This window comes from Arvicola amphibius, chromosome 4 (genome assembly GCF_903992535.2).
Source record: "Arvicola amphibius chromosome 4, mArvAmp1.2, whole genome shotgun sequence".
Taxonomy (NCBI): domain Eukaryota; kingdom Metazoa; phylum Chordata; class Mammalia; order Rodentia; family Cricetidae; genus Arvicola; species Arvicola amphibius.
The window spans coordinates 133,248,017-133,267,254 of NC_052050.1; the positions used below are offsets into that span (position 1 = coordinate 133,248,017).

A 19,238-nucleotide genomic window follows, 5' to 3' on the forward strand; every position below is an offset into this window, starting at 1 on the left:
TCCTAAAAGTCCAAGGCCTGATTGGACAGCATAGTGAGACTCTGTCTCAGGCAAACAGACAGGAAATCTAGAGGTAATAAATGCATGCTATAAAGCTATAGCATGCACTAGGAATACTTCAAAGGTATTTTTCTGATTTTAGCTAGCTTCATAATTAACTAGCCAACACTGTTCAGTGCTAATAACTTGTTGATAATGAAGTATTGTTTATCTGGAAACAGGTAACAGACATACATGCTGTGTGTCCCCGTGGTCCCAGAATCCATGTGACAAGGATCTGTCGTTACTGCTTTTTCTAACTTAGTTAATGGCAATCAGTTACAAACTATGCCAGGAAAACTGGCTAAATACAAAAGTAGCACAGTGCATTTTCCTTATAGATGCTAGATTAACAATGGGCTCATTTTATTGACATATTTTCAACATTTTTGTATTTTATCTGCCACTTAGAACATTAAAACATGATTTTTCAAAAGGTTTATTAAACCTATTGAACTAGAAAATATGACTTATTGGCCCTATCACAAGAGCTAACAGTAACAATTCTGTGAATTCATGGTTTTTACATGTATAGAAAAGAAGCAACTTTATGAAGTTAGAGCAATACCCTGCCTGCATGGCAGGGTATCAACTTTTTGCCTCTTTCAGCTTCCCTATAGTTACAATACTAGAAAATTTATATTTGTTTGTATATTTTACTACTTTAAAATTAAGATATTCAAAATATAACAGCTATATAGACCCCTCAAAGTTTTTCTTAGTTCTTCACTTAGCTTGAGTCTAAATCATGTTAAATATGAGTTTGTAGAATGTTGTAACTGTCTCTATTTTCTGTTTTATACCATCTTTTAAATATAATGCATCTGAGGGAAGATACAGTATTTTCACAGCTATTATTATTGCAAATAAAAGATGTGGTATCCTCACTGATGCCCATGTATGTCAGCTCTCAAACTAGTATTTAATTTTTAACAAATAACTTTAATAATACAATTAAGCATGAATGTTTGTAACATACAAAACTAGTAGGAAGATTTAACAGAAGAAAAAATATAAATAGGACTCTGCAATAAAGCCCTTTTCCTTGGACTTCCCACAAGGCAGGGCACCCTAACTTCTCTTAGGACTAGAGAGCTAGGGGGAAGGGGGAGAGGGGAGGGAGGAGGAAAATGGGAGGATGGGAGGAGGTGGAAATTTTAAATAAATAAATTTAAACAAGAATATAAAGGAAGAAATACAGAGCATTTACTATCAGAATATAGTTATATAAATTAAAGAAAGATACACAATGTACAACTGTAACCGGGCACTAAATGGTGATAGAGACAGCCCTGAGGGCTTTGTGTAAAACAAAAGGCAGCATGCAAAGGCTTCTCGAAGACATCTCACTGTGCGAGCTCAGCTTTCAGCCCTGCACCAGTGGAACAAGTGAAGTGTGCACTTTCATTAAAAGAGACTGTTCAAAAGAACTTCTAAAAAGATGGAACAGGCAAAATGATGTTCTACCTCCTAAGCCTGATTGATATCTATCTCTACCTATATATTTTGGTCAAAACTCTGAGGCTAGGAATTAATGGAATTTCTTAAGCTTTGCAGATGTAAGAATTTCTAAGTTTTTTTTTTTTTTTCCTGTCAAATCAGGCTCCTATTCAGGTAATCCTCACTGATATCTCTGATAGGAAGAAAGGAGTGCAGAGAAGGAGGAAAGAAAGGTCAAAGGAAGTTCGGAAGAAAGACTTAGAGATAATGATCTGTCACTATGGTAAGCAAAATGACTCCCCAAAGCTAGCCATGACCAAAGAGCAAGTACCTCACATACTAACCCACAAACAAACCAAGTAAAACTGTCTTTCTCTTTTGTGTTGCTGTAGCAAATGTGGCAAGCAAGCAAGCAAACAACAAAAATACCCCAAGTTATGGAACTGTAATTTAATGCTGTGTTAGACTAGTTTTTCACCTGGTCTGTCAAACTTTCAGAGAGAAGCTAACAGACAGGGAAGACAAAATGAGTGTACCTGAAAGTTCCAGAAAGCAGTAAAAGAGAAAGATGGAAAATCCATTTGGGTAACAGCAGTGAATTCTCAATAATAAAAGGATAAAAGGGAGACAACAATTCCCTGTTTTTTTTTTTTTTTTTTTTTTTTTTTTTTTTTTTGTTTTTTTTTTTGGTTTTTCAATTCCCTGTTTTTGAAGCTCAACAAATCTCACCAAAGAGAAAAGCAGAGCAGAGAGGCTCCCTGCAGCAAGACTACAGAAGAAAGACAAAGAAGACTTAGAATGGCATTGTGCTACACTCAGTCGGATCAATGCTCTATTCCAGCATCATCAGAGAAGGTTCCTCCTGCGGCAGATGGGAACCAATACAGACCCATAGTCGGACAACATACAGAGTGAGACCTTTGTACACTCTCTCCTACAAAAGGATGCTATCAAAACTAACACATCCTTCTGTTTGTTTGTCTTGTCCAATTCTGATGTGTTAGTTTTTGTTTTATCTTATTATATTTTATTATTATTTCTTAAAATCCTGTATGTTGCCTAATAAAAGAGAGAAAAAGGATGTTAATCCAGACAGGAGGGAAGTGGGGGAGGAACTGGGAGAAGTAGAGGGAGGGAAAACTGTAATCAGGATATATTATATGATTATATGAGAAGAAATCTATTTTCAATAAAAGGGGGAGGAGACATAGGTCACCTACAAAAGAAAAATAATTACATCCAGAGTTGACCGTTTCATTTCAATTATAAAAGTCAAAAATCAGTGTATAAATTTTATCATGACATGCTGAGAAGCGTACATTAAATTAGAATAAAGACATTTTCAAAGAGAGGTTTTGTTTGTTTTCTGTTTGGCTGTGATGTGTATTGAACCCAGGGTCATAGACATGCTAAATAAAATTGAATGGTATAGTTACCATTGAACTATATTGCTAAATCACCATTTTCTTTTTTTAATTTACAAAGGGACTCGCTCTTGAGGATGCATTTTATGAGTATTAGATTACAAGGGTCAGAAAGCAGAGAGATGAACTATGAGGTCTGGTGTCCACATACATACACGTGTGAATGTACATATGCAGAGGGCAGACATCAACATCAGTTATCTTCCTGCTTCACTCCCCACCTTATATTGAGAAAGACGCTGTACCTGGAGCTCATCAGCTTTGTTAGACTGGCTGGCCCACGAGCTTCAGGGACCCATCCACTCCTGTCCCACATCCCCTAGTGCTGGGGTTACAGACATGTACCACCTACTTAGCCTTTATGTGGATTCTGGGAATCAGAACTCAGAACAGCAGGTACTCTACAAATGGAGCCATGTCCTTAGCTCCAAAAGAGAAATGGAGTAAAGAATAGTAAATATACAGGCAATTCTAAATAAACATTGATGGTCAGAAGTGATGGCACAAGCCTGGAATCCTAGCATTTGAGAAGCTGTCACTGGAGAATCAAGAGTACAAAGGCAGCTCAAGCTACACAGTAAAATTATCACAAACAGATATTGGAGTAGGTATTTAAAATATCTAATTTGAGATATTAGAAAAAAGAATAATGCAGACACTGTACAAGAATTCCAATTATCTATGCGGGGAGATACAAAGTTAACCATCCTAAGGATTGTTACTAAGGAAGAACATAAAGATATTGCCTAAGACTTTATTAGTTTAGGTATATTCATCAAAAACTAAGAAAGCAAACAAAGAAATACACAGAGTATCTTCAAAACTTAAAAAATAAATTTCAGTTAATCTAAAGAAGGAAAAACTAGGAAAAAAGAAATGATTTATAGAGAAAAAAATAACCAAATTTCACATCAGAAAGGAATCATACAAATGTAAGTTGACTGAACTTCTAATTAAAACTTTCCCAGGTAACGAAAAAGCAAAGTTGAAAAAAGTATTGCAGGTTACTGTGGATGAGAGAGCAGTAATTAGCACCAGCTTGCTCAATGAGAGTAAATGAAAAGGCCAAACAAAAATCTAACACAGACATATCTTAAAGGTTCTTACAAATACTATTTGCTTTTGGTTTTGGATTGACACTTGTACTTATAGTACAAAAGCAAAGAGTAAAAGTCCTGGTAACTTTGTACAATGAGTTGAGACAGTGTCATCAAAGACCTAAGCCGCCATGTTCTTCAGTGCCACACACTCACACTGGAGAAAAGAAGATTCCATTTAAGGATGCACTCGCTCAAATTGTTGAGTACAGAGTGTGGATATCTGCTGTGTTAACACAGAATCCTGGAGCACCTCTGCTGCATACTCAGGTGTTGGAACTGCCCAGCCAAAGACAGTCTGGGTTACAAGCTGAACTAGCTACTCTCTTCATGAACCACCGTGCTCACTTGGTAGAAGAACTGATAAAGCCACTGACAGCAACAATAAAGAGACTGAGTAAGAACTACCTACAAGGATTCTATTCATATAAAGTGCAAAATGAGTCAAACTGGAGCATATTTTTCAGAATGCCTATGTAGTGACGTAAAGATCTATCTATAAACTACAGCTGCAAAGACCATTTGGGGGACAGAGAAGAATAATGACATTATAAAGGGGGTTCTGGGGCATAGCAACGTTGTATTTTTGAATTATTTTATAATTATTCATTTTATTTGCATTAAGTTTGAGCTAAAATACACTTTTAAAATCATAAAAAGCTTCATTATCATTACAGGGAACGATAATCTAAAATATTAATTAAAAAGGTAATCTATACTTGTCACTAAACTAGATGGCAAACATACCCAGAAATCTAGTATAGTGCCTCCTGGAAATTTGGCTAATAATAATTTATATATATTCTCACACACGTAATGTATCAAAATAAGTAAAATAAAAATGAAAACCATTTTGAGTAGACAATAAAATCTATAATTGTAACATTTAGTTTAATATACCAATTGACAGATTAAGCAGACAAAACTGCTAGTAATGACAGAAAAGGCAGAAAACATACAATTAACATGCATGGTAATATATATGTGTAAATGTATTTACATATATATTACAACTCTGCATCATAAACCAGAGAAGACACATTTTTTAAAATAGAGATTATTTATGAATATCAACATTTAGCCCATAAATCACATTTCAACATATGATGAAATACAGGAGAAACTGTATTAAAAATTAACACATTTTCTGTTAATAATATAATTAGGGTAGTTAAAAATATTCTAAAACAGTAATAAAGGATGCTGAAGTAAAAAATTTCTAACCTTTGAGATATTTGAATTACTTAGTCTTTTGAATTTTCTCTTTTTTATTTTTCATCACTGTGGAAAAATAACCAAAACTTACTATGTGAGAAATCTAAAATGAATCTGGGTTACTTTGAGTAGAAGATCTACTGAAGGTAACTGCTTTATTCATAGGCACAGGGAAGAGCCTCAATCTTTCACTGCAGTTGGAAAATGAAAACAGGCAGAACCTACTGCAGGGGTCAGAGAGTGTCTGTCTTCATGTCCAGACCCCACCTCCTTCCTGAAGGTACTTTAGGAAAATCATTACTAACTGTTAAGAAATTTTCTGTTAGGCCGGGCGGTGGTAGCGCACACCTTTAATCCCAGCACTCGGAAGGCAGAGGCAGGCGGATCTCTGAGTTCGAGGCCAGCCTGGTCTACAAGAGCTAGTTCCAGGACAGGCTCTAGAAACTACAGGGAAACCCTGTCTCGAAAAACCAAAAAAAAAAAAAAAGAAATTTTCTGTTATATAAAAAGTTCAAAACATCAAACAAAATCTTAAGAGAGTTAAATTATGTAATCCATTTGAGAGTGTAGATTAGAAGAACATGAAGTTATATCACATTCACATGTCTCTTACATAAAGACAGAAGTTGTCCTCAATAAATTAAATGAAAAATGTGCTAACCAATAAAATAAAAAAGATAATATGTTTTCCTGATCAAGGATAATATAAACAAAATATAGACTGTTTATATCTGGCTAATCTCTTAACACCTGAGACTGTAGAGGATACACAGTTTAAACTGTATGGTAACTACTCATGAAATTAAGCAAACTATTGAAACTGCTGCAGTTAAAATGTGGCTCATACAAGGTTATGGAGTACTTATAAATCATAAATACTATTAACAATATGTTTAAAAGTACATATGATTTCTAATGTGAGACTTTCATTTTCATTTTGTAAGTTTTTACAAAATTTTAAAGGATTAACAGAGAAATACTTTTAAAATCAACTAAAAATTGCTCTTTTTTGGGAAGCAGCAGTACATTTTATAGAAAGTAGTTCCCATTCCTTAGAGAGATTTAAACACTTGGGTGTGTGATTCCCATAGACTTGGATTGCTTTCCAATAATTCCCTGTTGTTCCTTGTGAGTAGGCAGGATACCTGTGCTTACTTGATGCAAAAACTGCCTCCAGTGTGTGTTTAAGTTTAAAGTAAGAGTTTTACAGTTTAGAGAAGCTAATTTGATATGGGATAACCCCTCTGTATGCTGTGAATATGTCTTATTACTACTGGTTAATAAAGAAGCTGATTGGCCAATAGCTAGGCAGAATAGAGTCAGGCGGGAAATCCAAGCAAAGAGACAGGGAGGAAGAAGGCAGAGTCTGGGAGACGCCAGCAGCAGTTATGGAAGCAAGATGTGAGGTAAAAAGCTTTATGGTAAAATATAAAATAATAGAAATGGGTTAATTTAAGTTGTAAGAGCTAGTTAACAATAAGCCTGAGCTAAAAGGCCAAAAAGTTTATAATTAATATTAAGACTCAGAGTGGTTATTTGGGAGCTGGCAGGTGGAGGGAAACTTCCAGTTACACTAAGTAGACAGTATGGAAGGTGAGTGCCTGCCTTAGAACTGCATGTGATACCTTAGACACATGCCCCCTGAATTCAAGGACTTCCCAAGTTTGAAGGATACCTCGGGAAATTAAATGAACTGCACATGTTTATAGGAAAGGGTCAGGTCTATTCTGAGCAGGTTCTTATGTGCTAGACTAACCAATAAGTTTGTTTTCAAGAGAACAGAAAAGTCAGAATTAAGAAGAACATTTATAGAAATTTTCACAATGAAAGAATGAAACTCATAATTGTCTCTGTGTAGTAATAAAACAAGCAGCATCTTATACATCTTTTTTAAAAGTAGGCAGGCAACAGAGTTTCAGAAAAAGATGAAAACTAAAAATTAAAAAAATCTACTCATTAACATGCTTTTATTAGCATTGACCAATCTAGATTTAGTTCTTAAAATACCTGTGTTCTTCAGGAAGAGAGCCTATCTGCTCTACTATTTTTGTATAATGCTTCATACATTGCTGAAAAATATAAAATTTCAATTATTCTACCAGAATTTCTGGTGGTACCTGTTCACTCACAATTATGTTAATTTACAGATATACAACTAATAAAGATACATGATTACTTTCTATATTTTAGTCTCAAAAGAACCTTTGGCTTGATTGCATCTTACTGTATTCAATAATTTCCAAAACATTTTAAATAGAAGATATAGCTTTAGATATAGAAATAACATTATCTAATATAACAGGTGAGGGCTCTATACATAGAAACATTTGAAGGGTTGTACATACACTATTAGTAGGAGAATGGTATCCATACAGTTGAAGACGCTGACATAGAGCACAAAGGGCCAAATGAAGTGTCACATTTCAGAACGAACCCAAGTACAGCGAAAGAAAAAAGAAAAAGACGACAAAATAATCAATTAGGAAGGGCAAATCATTATGCTAAATTCTCTATAAAGCACACACACAAGTGAGATAAATGTTAAAGATGAGTAGCAAAGTCTTTAATATCTAATATATATTAATATATCTAATACATATATTAGTTATATATTATATATATTTAAAATATAATTAACCATGAAATGATTTTGTGCTCACTTCAGCCACTTTCATTGTACGTGAGGTGACTTCGGCTGTGAGTAGACATGTTCCTCTTACGCATGTCGTTTGGGAGAGGTCCCAGGACCTCACATAAAATGGCAGTGTTAGACTCAGCAGCATGGTGGTGACAATGGTATGAGAGGCCTGCCCTCTTCGCTACTGCCGCTGCTCTGAAGATAGATTCTGCTCACCTGTGGCACACTATTAATACTTACCTGGCGGAAATGAGAGGAGGACTACCTGAGAGTTCCATGTTGTGCGATCTTAGCACAGACCTAAACACACTGTTCATTTCAGAGTCTTATTGATATGGAAGTATTTTGATTTGGATATGCTAATTTTTTGGCTAAAGAAACCATGATGTTATTAAGTCTACTAGCTAATATTTTTAATGTCTATTTTATTTTTATAATTATATTTTCTACTGGTAAGTATCTAAGCATTTTAGCTCATTTAATCCTTATAAAATTACAGATGGTGACTACACTGTTTTATCATTTAATGGTAAAACTAAAAATCGTGAGACAGGGAGGTTAAGAATCTTGCTGAAGATTCCACAGGTAAAAGCACCATACAGGTAATAGTCAGATCCTTCAAACTAGCTCAAGTGCATGGTTTTACCTTCTTTTGAGGATTTTTTCTTACTTTTATTATAAGATAAATTTTAGTTGCTTCAAGCTCAACCTAATGTTTAGAATACATGTTTATTATCGTTTGTATCAGCTTGACAATAGCATTTGTATTTTACTTGATCTGTATAGAGAAGACAGTATAAAGTCTATTCAGATTTGATTATTTAAAATATTACTAACACAGTGAAACCAAGGGCTGTTCCTATCAAATACAAGAAAGAGGATTTGCTGTCAGTCAGAGGCAAACTAAACTCTACTTCAGAAACACTGAAAGGAACATCTCCTAACTACACTAAGTAATGAGCTCTTAACGGCCCTATGTAGAGTAATATCAACACCTCTGAGGTGCCTTTGAGATCAGATACTGTAATGAAATCCTTTATGTACATAATATAAAATTATATACAACTTACTTGTTATTTTTACTTGCTCTTTAAAACTACATTTCTTCCCCAATATTTGCTAGGGAATGCATCACTAACATGTAGATACAAAACAGGTCATCTAGGAGAAGCTGATCTAATATAGATTCCATAATCTACCCAGACTTCACCTAATTAATCCAAGTTAATGTGATCACTATTATAAAATGCTCGCCTTAACTGTGTCTCAGAGCCCTTTATCTTGGCTTTTGTGTTGACACTGTAGCTTTCTCCCATGTGTTGTGTGTTGTGTTTTCCTGTTCTTCTTTCCCTTTGTTATCCAGTGTATATATTTGAAAAAATTGCTAATAACTAGAATCGATACTTCTAGTTAAATTCCTATTATATGTCAACAAAACTATTTCTGATATTTTTAAGTAGCAAATGGATAACTGAAGATGGATAAAAGTACAGAATTCAGAGCCACCACAGGCTCAAATTGTGACTTTTTCATTGAACAGTATTATAGCTTTAGATAAGATATTTAAACTTTAAATTGATCAGCTTCCTCATCCTTAATTATGTACAACAGGAAGATTGTTGAATAGATTAATTGACAAAATTTATAAAAAGCAGCTAGCCTTGCATTTGACAGTAAGAACTTAGGGCCAGTTTTTATTATGTAAACTGGCCTATTATCAAGACTGAAATATTTGGGACAAACAAAATGAAGACTGAGAGGATAAAATACTGTCAATTCTAACTTTAGAACAAAGCACTAGTATGTAACCCAGAAAAAGAATTTACACTACTTCTTAGAGATGCAGAAAGTTTACCTTATTTCCTTATATTTACCACTCATTATGTAACATTATCATTAAATCATTCACGTAATTAAACCTTTGCATATTCACCTTTAAATTTTTACATGCATAATGATCTTATTAATCTATTATATGATATATACCCTTCAAATCTCACAGATAACAACAGTATGGATGAAATGATTTAATGAGTATGACTGTGGGTACAGATATTTAATATCAATATTTAACACAAATATTGATATTGATGTATAAGATACTGAAGTAATTTTACTAAATTAAACCTTAGGAAACTTTTCAATAAAGGAAAAGATCCAAATTCTAAATGTTACACCGTTTCGACATATTCTCACCTGGAAAGCCCACCTGAAACCACCATAAAGTATGTCTTACCAGCAGCGCACGTTTCTCTTCATCTCCTTTAGTTTCTCTCTTCTCATTTTTTTTCCTGAATATCTCCTGAAGCTATAAGGAAATAAATCAGGAATAGAATTCCATCAGAATTTTGAGATACCTACATAATACTCTATGCTAAGTACATCCTAAAAATAAGCTAAATAGTTTAACCAACATTTAAACTACTCCAGTTACATTTTCACAAGAAAACCACATTCTTTGGTACTGGCACTTCACAGCTGAGTTCAGTGTGTCTAATGTTACAATTTCCCTTGATCTCCATGACACAAAGACAGGGAGTCTGGGGCCTAGAGAGAGATGGAACCTGCTGGGCTGTAGAGAACATGGACACAGTCCTCCAGGAATCCATCAGCGTTCAGCTTTGGTCTCACTGTTATTTCAGGCCACTCAGCTCCTACTGCTCTAGTTAGTTTATGTAGGAACAAAGGACAAGTTCTCGCAGTAACTGCACTGCAGACAGTAGACTGCTGATATCCTTCCTCAGGTGAGTTAATTCTCTGAGGTTCATTTTCTGTACTGGAACATAAGGAACATCCCTTGCCTTATGGAGTGCTATATAAAATATAAAATAAATACCACAACTAATTACCTAGCACTTTGCCTATTATTTCTAAGTAAATGTCAGCTAGTATATTCTTTAAATTCTGTGGTTTTAAAATGGAAGCCTGCTCCCACTTCTTTTACTGTAGAGGACATGGGCTCCTTGTGTTCACAGATGAACACTAAGAATGTTAAACACACAGGGTTGTCTTCCTTCAAAGGAAGAGATGTTTTAATGTTTAAAAGAAAACCAATTTTCCACCCAGTCAGCTGGGGATGGCTGTGGCTAACTGCCTGGTGACCTTTGTCCCACCTGTATGGCCGGGCTACACCAGATCCTCCAAAGACCCTTAAGAAGTCACACGTGGTCAATCTATAGAACCCATCTTTATGGGAGAGGTCACATGTACTTTACAAAGAGTTTTGATGTAGTCATGACTTAAGCTTCATTTTGCTCATGGGACTTGGTTAATTTTCACCTGGAAACTTTTCCAAATTGTGTTGTGCTTTAATATGGTTAAAATAACCTGCCTGGTATCAGACTCTTAAAGTCTGAACCAACACTGGCTACTGAGTCATGTTGAACTTCCTTCTTGTCTCAGGCTGATCATTACTCTGCTGGCCATGATGTTTGCAGAGACCCTTCTATCACGCACACAATTTTTAAACCAATTTTTGGATAGTTCATCATTCTTGTCTATGGAATTTAGACAACAATCTCAAATTTATTTCATTTTCCCATCCCACACGCAGACAACATTCCAAAACACACATGCATAAAGAGCTTTTAAGAAATGGGATTAAAGGCGTGGTGGTGCATGCCTTTAATCCCAGCACTCGGGAGGCAGAGGCAGGCAGATCTCTGAGTTCAAGGCCAGCCTGGTCCACAAGAGCTAGTTCCAGGACAGGCTCTAGAAACTACAGGGAAACCCTGTCTCGAAAAACCAAAAAAAAAAAAAAAAAAAAAAAAGAAATGGGATTTCCAAAAGTCAGTGTTGATAAGAACACTTGTTCAAAATTATTCTAATAAATAGGGCTGTTCTGGAAAAAAAGAAAAGAGCCCTTTATATGACACCTTTTTCTTCTAAACAGAAGACACAAAAAGATGGAACTGAACACTGATATTAATAGAAGATTTTGCTACTCTAAAAAATAAATTAACATTACTTTTTATTTTAGAAAAATGAAAACCAGCGAAAGCATTTTTGCCACAGAACAGATTTAAGATACAGAAGTAAAAGGAAAAACAATTTGGGAGGGGAGATGGGAAAACGAGTAGCAGAAGAGGAGGGCCAGAGATCAAAGCTCTTGGTGGAAGGAAAGCAAGTGTGCAGGCAAGTGGGTCCACACACCTAATATATAAGGTAATAGTGAAGGAAGAGAAAAGGAAAGGGAAAGTGAGCTCAAACTGAGAAAAAGAGAAGTTCCTATGGAAAGACAGTAGCAAGGTGGCCAGTGTGACAGCAACTGAGTATTAGGGGGACAAACATAATCTCAGAACCGCCTATTACCCATCAAGTAGACAGTGTCTGACAAATTCCAAGCTTCTAGCTATATTCATCTTTAAAACTCAATATAATTTATGCTTCTGTAGGTAAACATTACTTGAGGTATATACTTGCCTATTAGATTCAGGTGAAAGATCACTTTGTAGTAATAGTCCCAGTAACACAAAAACATAACATATCATGAGCAATATTCAGTTATTAGAAAATGCAGTATATCATGTACCTACCACCAAAAATTCTTTTTTATCCACCATCTCATTTCCATCAGTGTCAAACATGTTGAAAGCTATTCTAAAACCTGCATGAGGTTCTGCCAGAAAAAAAAGAACATTCAACAGATACATAGACTGCAAAAAATAACCAATAAAGAAAAAGCAACATGTTACTAAAAGTTAAATACAGTGAAAGTTATACTGAAGAACACATATTTCTGCCCCATGTATTTCAGACATAATATCAGAACTGATAATAAGCTTTCTAAGTACTTTACTGCTGTTTACTGCATAGCATCAAAGGAAATATTTGACTCTATCCCTCTATAAACAAATATTCACATTTCTGCCTACTTGTTAAAAAAGAACTAAGAGGTCTCTACATTTGAATTTTTTTCTGTATGTTTAACTACTTGAAACGGCAGAAAAGAGTAAAAATACAGCACAATGCACCAGTTTAAAGTCTTCAGAAAAATTTAAATTTAACTAAAATCACCAGTGGAATAAATGCGATCATGAGAGGGTACAAATTTGTGGTTAAACTTCTAGAAGCTTCAAAAAACAGAAACTTTTATAATATGCTTTAATGTGTAATTGAAGCCCTCCAAAATCCAAGGAACAAGTTTGTTTTGAGGAAGACTCTTTTTTTTTTTTTTATTTTTTTATTTTTTTTATTTTTATTTTTTTTTGAGGAAGACTCTTATGTCTTATGTGCTGACTTAATTTTATGATCCTTTTTTGGATGCTGGTGCTTTTTTTTATTTTGTTTTTTTGTTTTTGGTTGTTGTTGTTGTCTTTTGTTTTGGTTTCTATAAACAAGAAAACCTGGATGGAAGAAAAACTTGGATTATCTTTCAAGGAGAGGCTCAGTGCACAATGCCTTTGGACAAGAATTCACCTTTTCCTCTGAAATGGCTAGCAGAAATCTAAATGTTCCCCCTATCCAACTAATAAACTTGCTAGCTTGATAGGAAATCCTGAACTTTGCCAAGAGCAGATAACCCTACTCACTTAACCCATCATAGCCATCTCTGGAAATATCAGAAATGGAAGCCAGTCCCTTATTGTAGTGATAGTTCAGTTGTATTTTAATAAATAAAGCTTGCCTGAAGATCAAAGATTAAAACAGCCCTACTCCTCAGCCATACAGGCAGTGGTGACACACACCTTTAATCCCAGTAGCCATACTAGCTTGCCATAGAAACCAGGCAGTATTGGTGCACGCCCTTAATCTCAGAACTATAGAGCATTATAAAACGGGAGGAGACAGCTCTCAGACACAGTCTCATTCTGAGATTCCTGGAGCCAGGATCACCATTTCAGACTGAGGTAGAGGCAAGAGCCAGTGGCCGACTGTTTTGCTTTTCTGACCTTCAGGCTGAACCCCAATATCTGTCTCTGAGTTTTTATTAATCATGCTATACCTTATGAGTTCATTTCTTATAGCTATTTTAGGAATATGCATTTGCTTTTAGTATCATTCATTAAAACTGACACAATATCTGGTAAGCAAGTTTTATATTTTTAAAAGATTTTAAAGAAAATATATGTAAAATGAATCTTTATAAGCACTGTTTAGAAGGCAGAATGACTAAAGGCCAGAAGGAAGCACTCACAGGCACATACCACAGATAATATGGCCACTCCTCCATAGTTTCCTCTCATACTTATATTAATTCTAATCACGTGACTTCCCATAATTTTTCTGTCACACTCTTAGAAAACGTCACTGCACTTGACAATTTAACCAGTTTATAGTGAGCGAGCTGATTATGTGCTTGCTTTAACCCCATACAACAGCCTGCCCTTTTATAGTGAGTGAGCTGATTATGTGCTTGCTTTAACCCCATACAACAGCCCGCCCCTTCTAAGTGGCGTCTTAACCAACAGTGTCCTTCTTAATTCACCGTCACTAAGCTGACTTAAATATTTATAACTTGCAATTTTGTGTCCAAACACAAATGTAAATTCATCTTTGATGCGCCTCTCGACATTGTGGTGGTTTCACGGTAGGATCATCACAGACTAGACTGGCACTGTCGCTAGTGTTCAAGCTGGCTCAATCCCAGGTGGCCCTACTAACAATGGCAGAGCATTCATTTTCCAACACTAAAATTTTAATTTCATTATGGGAATAAACAATGTTAAATTTTGATATAAACAAGTATTCACATGTTTACATCTACCCTTTATATATCACTTATAACTAAAGTAAGATTAGCACAGTAGTATGACATTTCTAAGCATAGAAATCAAATTTTAAAATGAGTTTTACTAATGCTCTTATTTGTATACATCTACACATATTTCCTCATCTGAAATTTCCTAAAGTAATATTCTAATATTCTTTCTTTTTATTTTCATTAACTGGCTTCTGAAAGAATACTATGAACGAGGCATTGTTCTTGATATGGATGGCCCAAAAGAGTAACATTTAGCAACTACAGACTTCACAGCCATCACAAGACTGACCACACAAACCAGTAATTTCAAATAATCTAAGTTCTATGAAGAAAATAAAGCATGAGGAAGGGATTAAAAGAGAAGAGTAAGAGAGCTACTTGAAGAGTGGGGCCACGTAAGGGCTCTTTAGTGTTTCGAGAGGAAACCCGAATGGTTCCAGTCTCAGTGTTGAGAGGAGCACTGGTGGGTCAAAGAGCAGGGCTTTTTCCCTGGGGTCGGAGGCCAAAATGGAAAGGCTAGGTGCCCGAAGTTCAGTGAGTACAGCACACAATTTCCGCTTGTGGATGAAAATGAAGTCAAACAGAAGCTCTAGTAAACCTTCCATGTATTTCATAAACAATGCTGCATCATTTGCCAGGGAGAGTGAGCCACTGCAGCGGACAATGGTGGGTATTTGGACAGGCTCCCCAGCAGTTAGGAGACTCAAGACTTGCTACGCTTTCACATTAGACTTGCAGAAAACCTGGTTTAAGTACATATAATAGAGGTTTTATAAATTATAAGTTCTGATCTTTAAGGTCTCATGTAGCTTAAACCCCAAAGAGTAATATATTCATAATTTATGAAAATTTTATTATTGTCACAAGCCAAGATATATAGGGTTTTGACTTTGACAATGTTATACTTGACATTTTCCTGTGATAATTACACATGAATCTGTACAACATCTGACATACACATGAGGTAATTCCCAACAGTATGCTAAGAAAGACACATTTTTAAGATCATAAGGAAAATACATTTAGAAATAAATTTAATGAGCATACTTACTTGTTAAAATACATAAAAGAAAAAGATACTCAGTGTAAGAAATCACACCTAGAAGAAAACAGTATCAATTATGCCTTATAAAATATTAACTTATATTTCATGAACATAAAAGCTAAATGTTGTATACAATAAAAACTATTAATAGTTTTGAGGTATCTGCTAAATATTGTTTAAATAAAACTACAATATTATAAAATCATTGCAAATGTTGAAAAATTCATTTTATTTAAATTTTTTATATGCCTCTATAAAAATTCCTACAAAATGCTCATTCACGATAAATATGCTGGCAATAAGAAACAAAATGTTGTATTTATTTATAGTTTAACTTTTAAACTTGTTCTTGTTGTTACTCTATGAAACTGACCTAAAACGGTCAGAAATGCTATAAAGAACTTAGTCACTTTTTAGTAACATTTGAATGAAACATATTTACTTGCTTAGAAATTTGATGTGTAACATTCAAAAACAAAAAGTACACTTAGCAATCTTTTGCTGTCAAATGGCCACTCAGCACTTTTATAACTGCTTGTACTCTTAATTGACTCTACGGGTTTCTTTCTTTAACTCAGTGGTCCTCACTTTATGTTTTCTGCATACTGAGCTCTCTGTATCCCATAATCACAAATCTTACCAAGAATGTGTATGAAGTAAATAATACACATTCTGTTACTGCATTTTCCACTTCTAGGCTACTCTTTCGTATTGTTAAAGCTAGAATTAATAGTGTAACTGACTAAGAAAAGACTGAAAAAATTAAGTTCAGGAATAAGTCTGCAATATTTACCTACATTGCAATCAATCTTGATGTTGGTTAAAGGTATGAAAAAAAACACCCTTCAATACATTGTGGACTTTACCTCTTCACTTATCTGATGTCCTTTGAAGCTGCACTAACCCTTTGTCTAGAACAAAGAGACTAGGAGTCACCACCAGGCAGTTTGTCAGGGCCATGAAGGTAACTGAGCACTAGGCTCGGAAAACATCCTCTCCTGTTTATACCAGAACATGTGAGCTAGAGACAGACAGTTCTGATGGTTGCAAGAACGTTCTGGGAGAGAGATTCTCAAACAGTCAATGGCTGTAGATTTACAATTATCTGAGAGTCCTCTTATTGTTCTAATTCACTTAGTAGGTGACAAAGTATTACAGCTGATATAAGGAACTTTAAAAGCCATATAATTACTATGACTAATTCAAGATTAGCCTTATGAAAGGTTTAATTAACAGGAACACTGACTGACCGCAGAGGGTCATAGCAGGCATTTTTTTTTTTTTTTTGGTAGGGCTAACTTGGCTACTGAGTTGGATTAATATTCACACAGGAGGAGAGAACAAAGTGATATAGCTGAAAAGAAAAAGGTCAAGGAAAAAAGAAAATACTGCTGCAGATGAATTATAGATTCACAATGCTTTCTAACTATAAACACAGAAAACCAGAGAAAATGAGAAGATCAACCCTTCAATCTACTTAAGGCTAACTTAAGTATTTCAAACAGTAACATAAAGTTAAATGATACTATATAGTGATGGTAGTTTTTACAAGTACAGGATAAAGAACAGGTCAACTAAATTACATGTAATCAAGAGACAGGAGGACTCTAAGTTCAAGGACATCTTTGGGCTATTTAAAGAGACTTTGTCTTGAGTAGTAGAGAGGAAGGAAGAAGAGATTACAGCTAGGTTTTAAAAATTCAATTAAAAAATTTAAGAATTTCCATAAAAACATGACATTGTTAAATTACTATTTCTTGATATAAGTGTTACATATTGCTTTTATGAAAAGCTGCTCAATATTTTTACTGAGTTATAGCTATAAAGATAAGATCAATTTTAAATTAATATTTAGTAACTTTAAAGATTTAGCTTTAAAAATTTCCGACCACTTAATGTTTGTGGGCATGTGTGTACATACACACACGTGCATATATATATATAGATATATATATATGTAAATCAAGTAATTCAGTAGCTCTCAACCACTTAGCAAGCTGGTTCTAAACTCTTATAAGACCATGGTTTAATGATTTTGCTACTATCAAGAATATGAGACAGATATAAAGTTTCCTGTAGGTAATCAATGGGCAGGTATAGTTATTTAAGTTTAGACTAATCCTAATAAAATTATATTCTTCAGTTACTTTAGCAACATTTGAAGAGTTCAATAATCATAACTGGCCAATGGTGTCTATTCAAAATAGAAGAGAAACATGAACACTTCCAACATTGCAGACACTTATTCTGAACAGTGCTAAATGAATATTTACCCCCGGAAATAAACAAAAACAGACAAAAAACATAAAAAAATGCATATAACATGTGGATGGGTAGGCCTTCCAGGCTAACCTTTGCTTAGATAAAAAATATTTCTTTCTTCTATGCACTGTTTTCAAATTATATTGATCTATTTATTTTCTCATAAGATATATTAAGGCAAAAAAATAAAATTCTTTACACTTACCTATTCCTTTTGAGTTTTGAACATTCCCAATGCTATTAACTCACTCTAAAACATGAACAAAATTTCTAAGAGTATTTTCTGTTTTGAGATGTCTTTGCTATGCAGTTTAATTTGGGAGGAGTGCAGAGAAAAATATAGAGCTCAATAAAAATCAATAAAAAATATAAAAAACCCTTAAAATCCTCCCTCTTCAGGCTCCAGAGAAGCTGAGATCAGCGAGACCTATCACCATGGCCAGACCTCCAAGGAGTATTTTAATATACCCGGTTCCAGTATGGAAGTCCTAGTTTTAAAAAATGTCTACAATAAAAAGCATCTCTTTCATTCATATTATGTGAAGAAAATTGGGGAAATATTATAGACAAAAACTGCAAAGATATCTTTTACTTTTTATTTTCTTTTAATCAGGGCATCATGTAGCACAGGTTAACTCTGTATATTAACGTACTGGAGAAGTAACAATTATTTCCTAGATACAAAATGAAATGAAGAAAATTAATACTTGAAGACCTAATATTTTTGAAAAGTATGTCCTATGAGCAATTGTAAAATTTTTTTCAGTGTGTTTGAAAATGATGAAGTTAAAGAGGCCATGAAGTATATATATATATATGTATATATATATATATATACATATATATATATATTTGTGTATGTATATAGTGATAATATCATCCTTAATCACACTATACCAAAATACCATTACTTACCCAGAAACATTTGCATTTGGTGGCATATATGTGTATTTGTGTATCTCTCTCTCTCTCTCTCTCTCTCTCTCTCTCTCTCTCTCTCTCTCTTTCTCCCTACAATTTTAAATCCATGTTAATATTAAAATGCATAGGCACTAAGGTTAACTTACCTCTTTCTTTAAGATTTCTAAAGAGCTTTGATGATCCCTTCCAAACTGGTGGAGTTTCTGAGAGCATCTGACTTAATTCCTATAAAAGAAGGATTGAAATAGTATTCAAATTACTTTCTCACAACATGAATCTTAAAAAAACGTATGTATCCTCCCCAGGAATTCTCCTTTTAAATGACCAGAAATGTGACATTAATCATCTTATTCTATACCTGTCCTTCATTCTGCCACAATATTTGCCCATAATGAAAAATCAAATAAACACTAAAGATGCTATATTAAACTTAATTAGTGCTATTCAAAATTTC

The 19,238-nt window shown here is 34.4% G+C and overlaps 1 protein-coding gene across 1 annotated transcript in view; it reads right to left on the bottom strand.

Moving 5' to 3' along the window:
• The window catches only part of Micu3 (mitochondrial calcium uptake family member 3), an 81,354-nt gene that overhangs the window by 15,974 nt on the left and 46,142 nt on the right, over positions 1–19,238 (bottom strand). The window contains exons 4-8 of the mRNA XM_038326923.1: positions 18,931–19,009; positions 15,608–15,655; positions 12,389–12,471; positions 10,090–10,161; positions 7,561–7,599 (exon numbers count right to left, since the gene is read on the bottom strand). Coding sequence (XP_038182851.1) covers positions 7,561–7,599; positions 10,090–10,161; positions 12,389–12,471; positions 15,608–15,655; positions 18,931–19,009 — 321 coding nt within the window. The remainder of the gene's footprint in view (positions 1–7,560; positions 7,600–10,089; positions 10,162–12,388; positions 12,472–15,607; positions 15,656–18,930; positions 19,010–19,238) is intronic.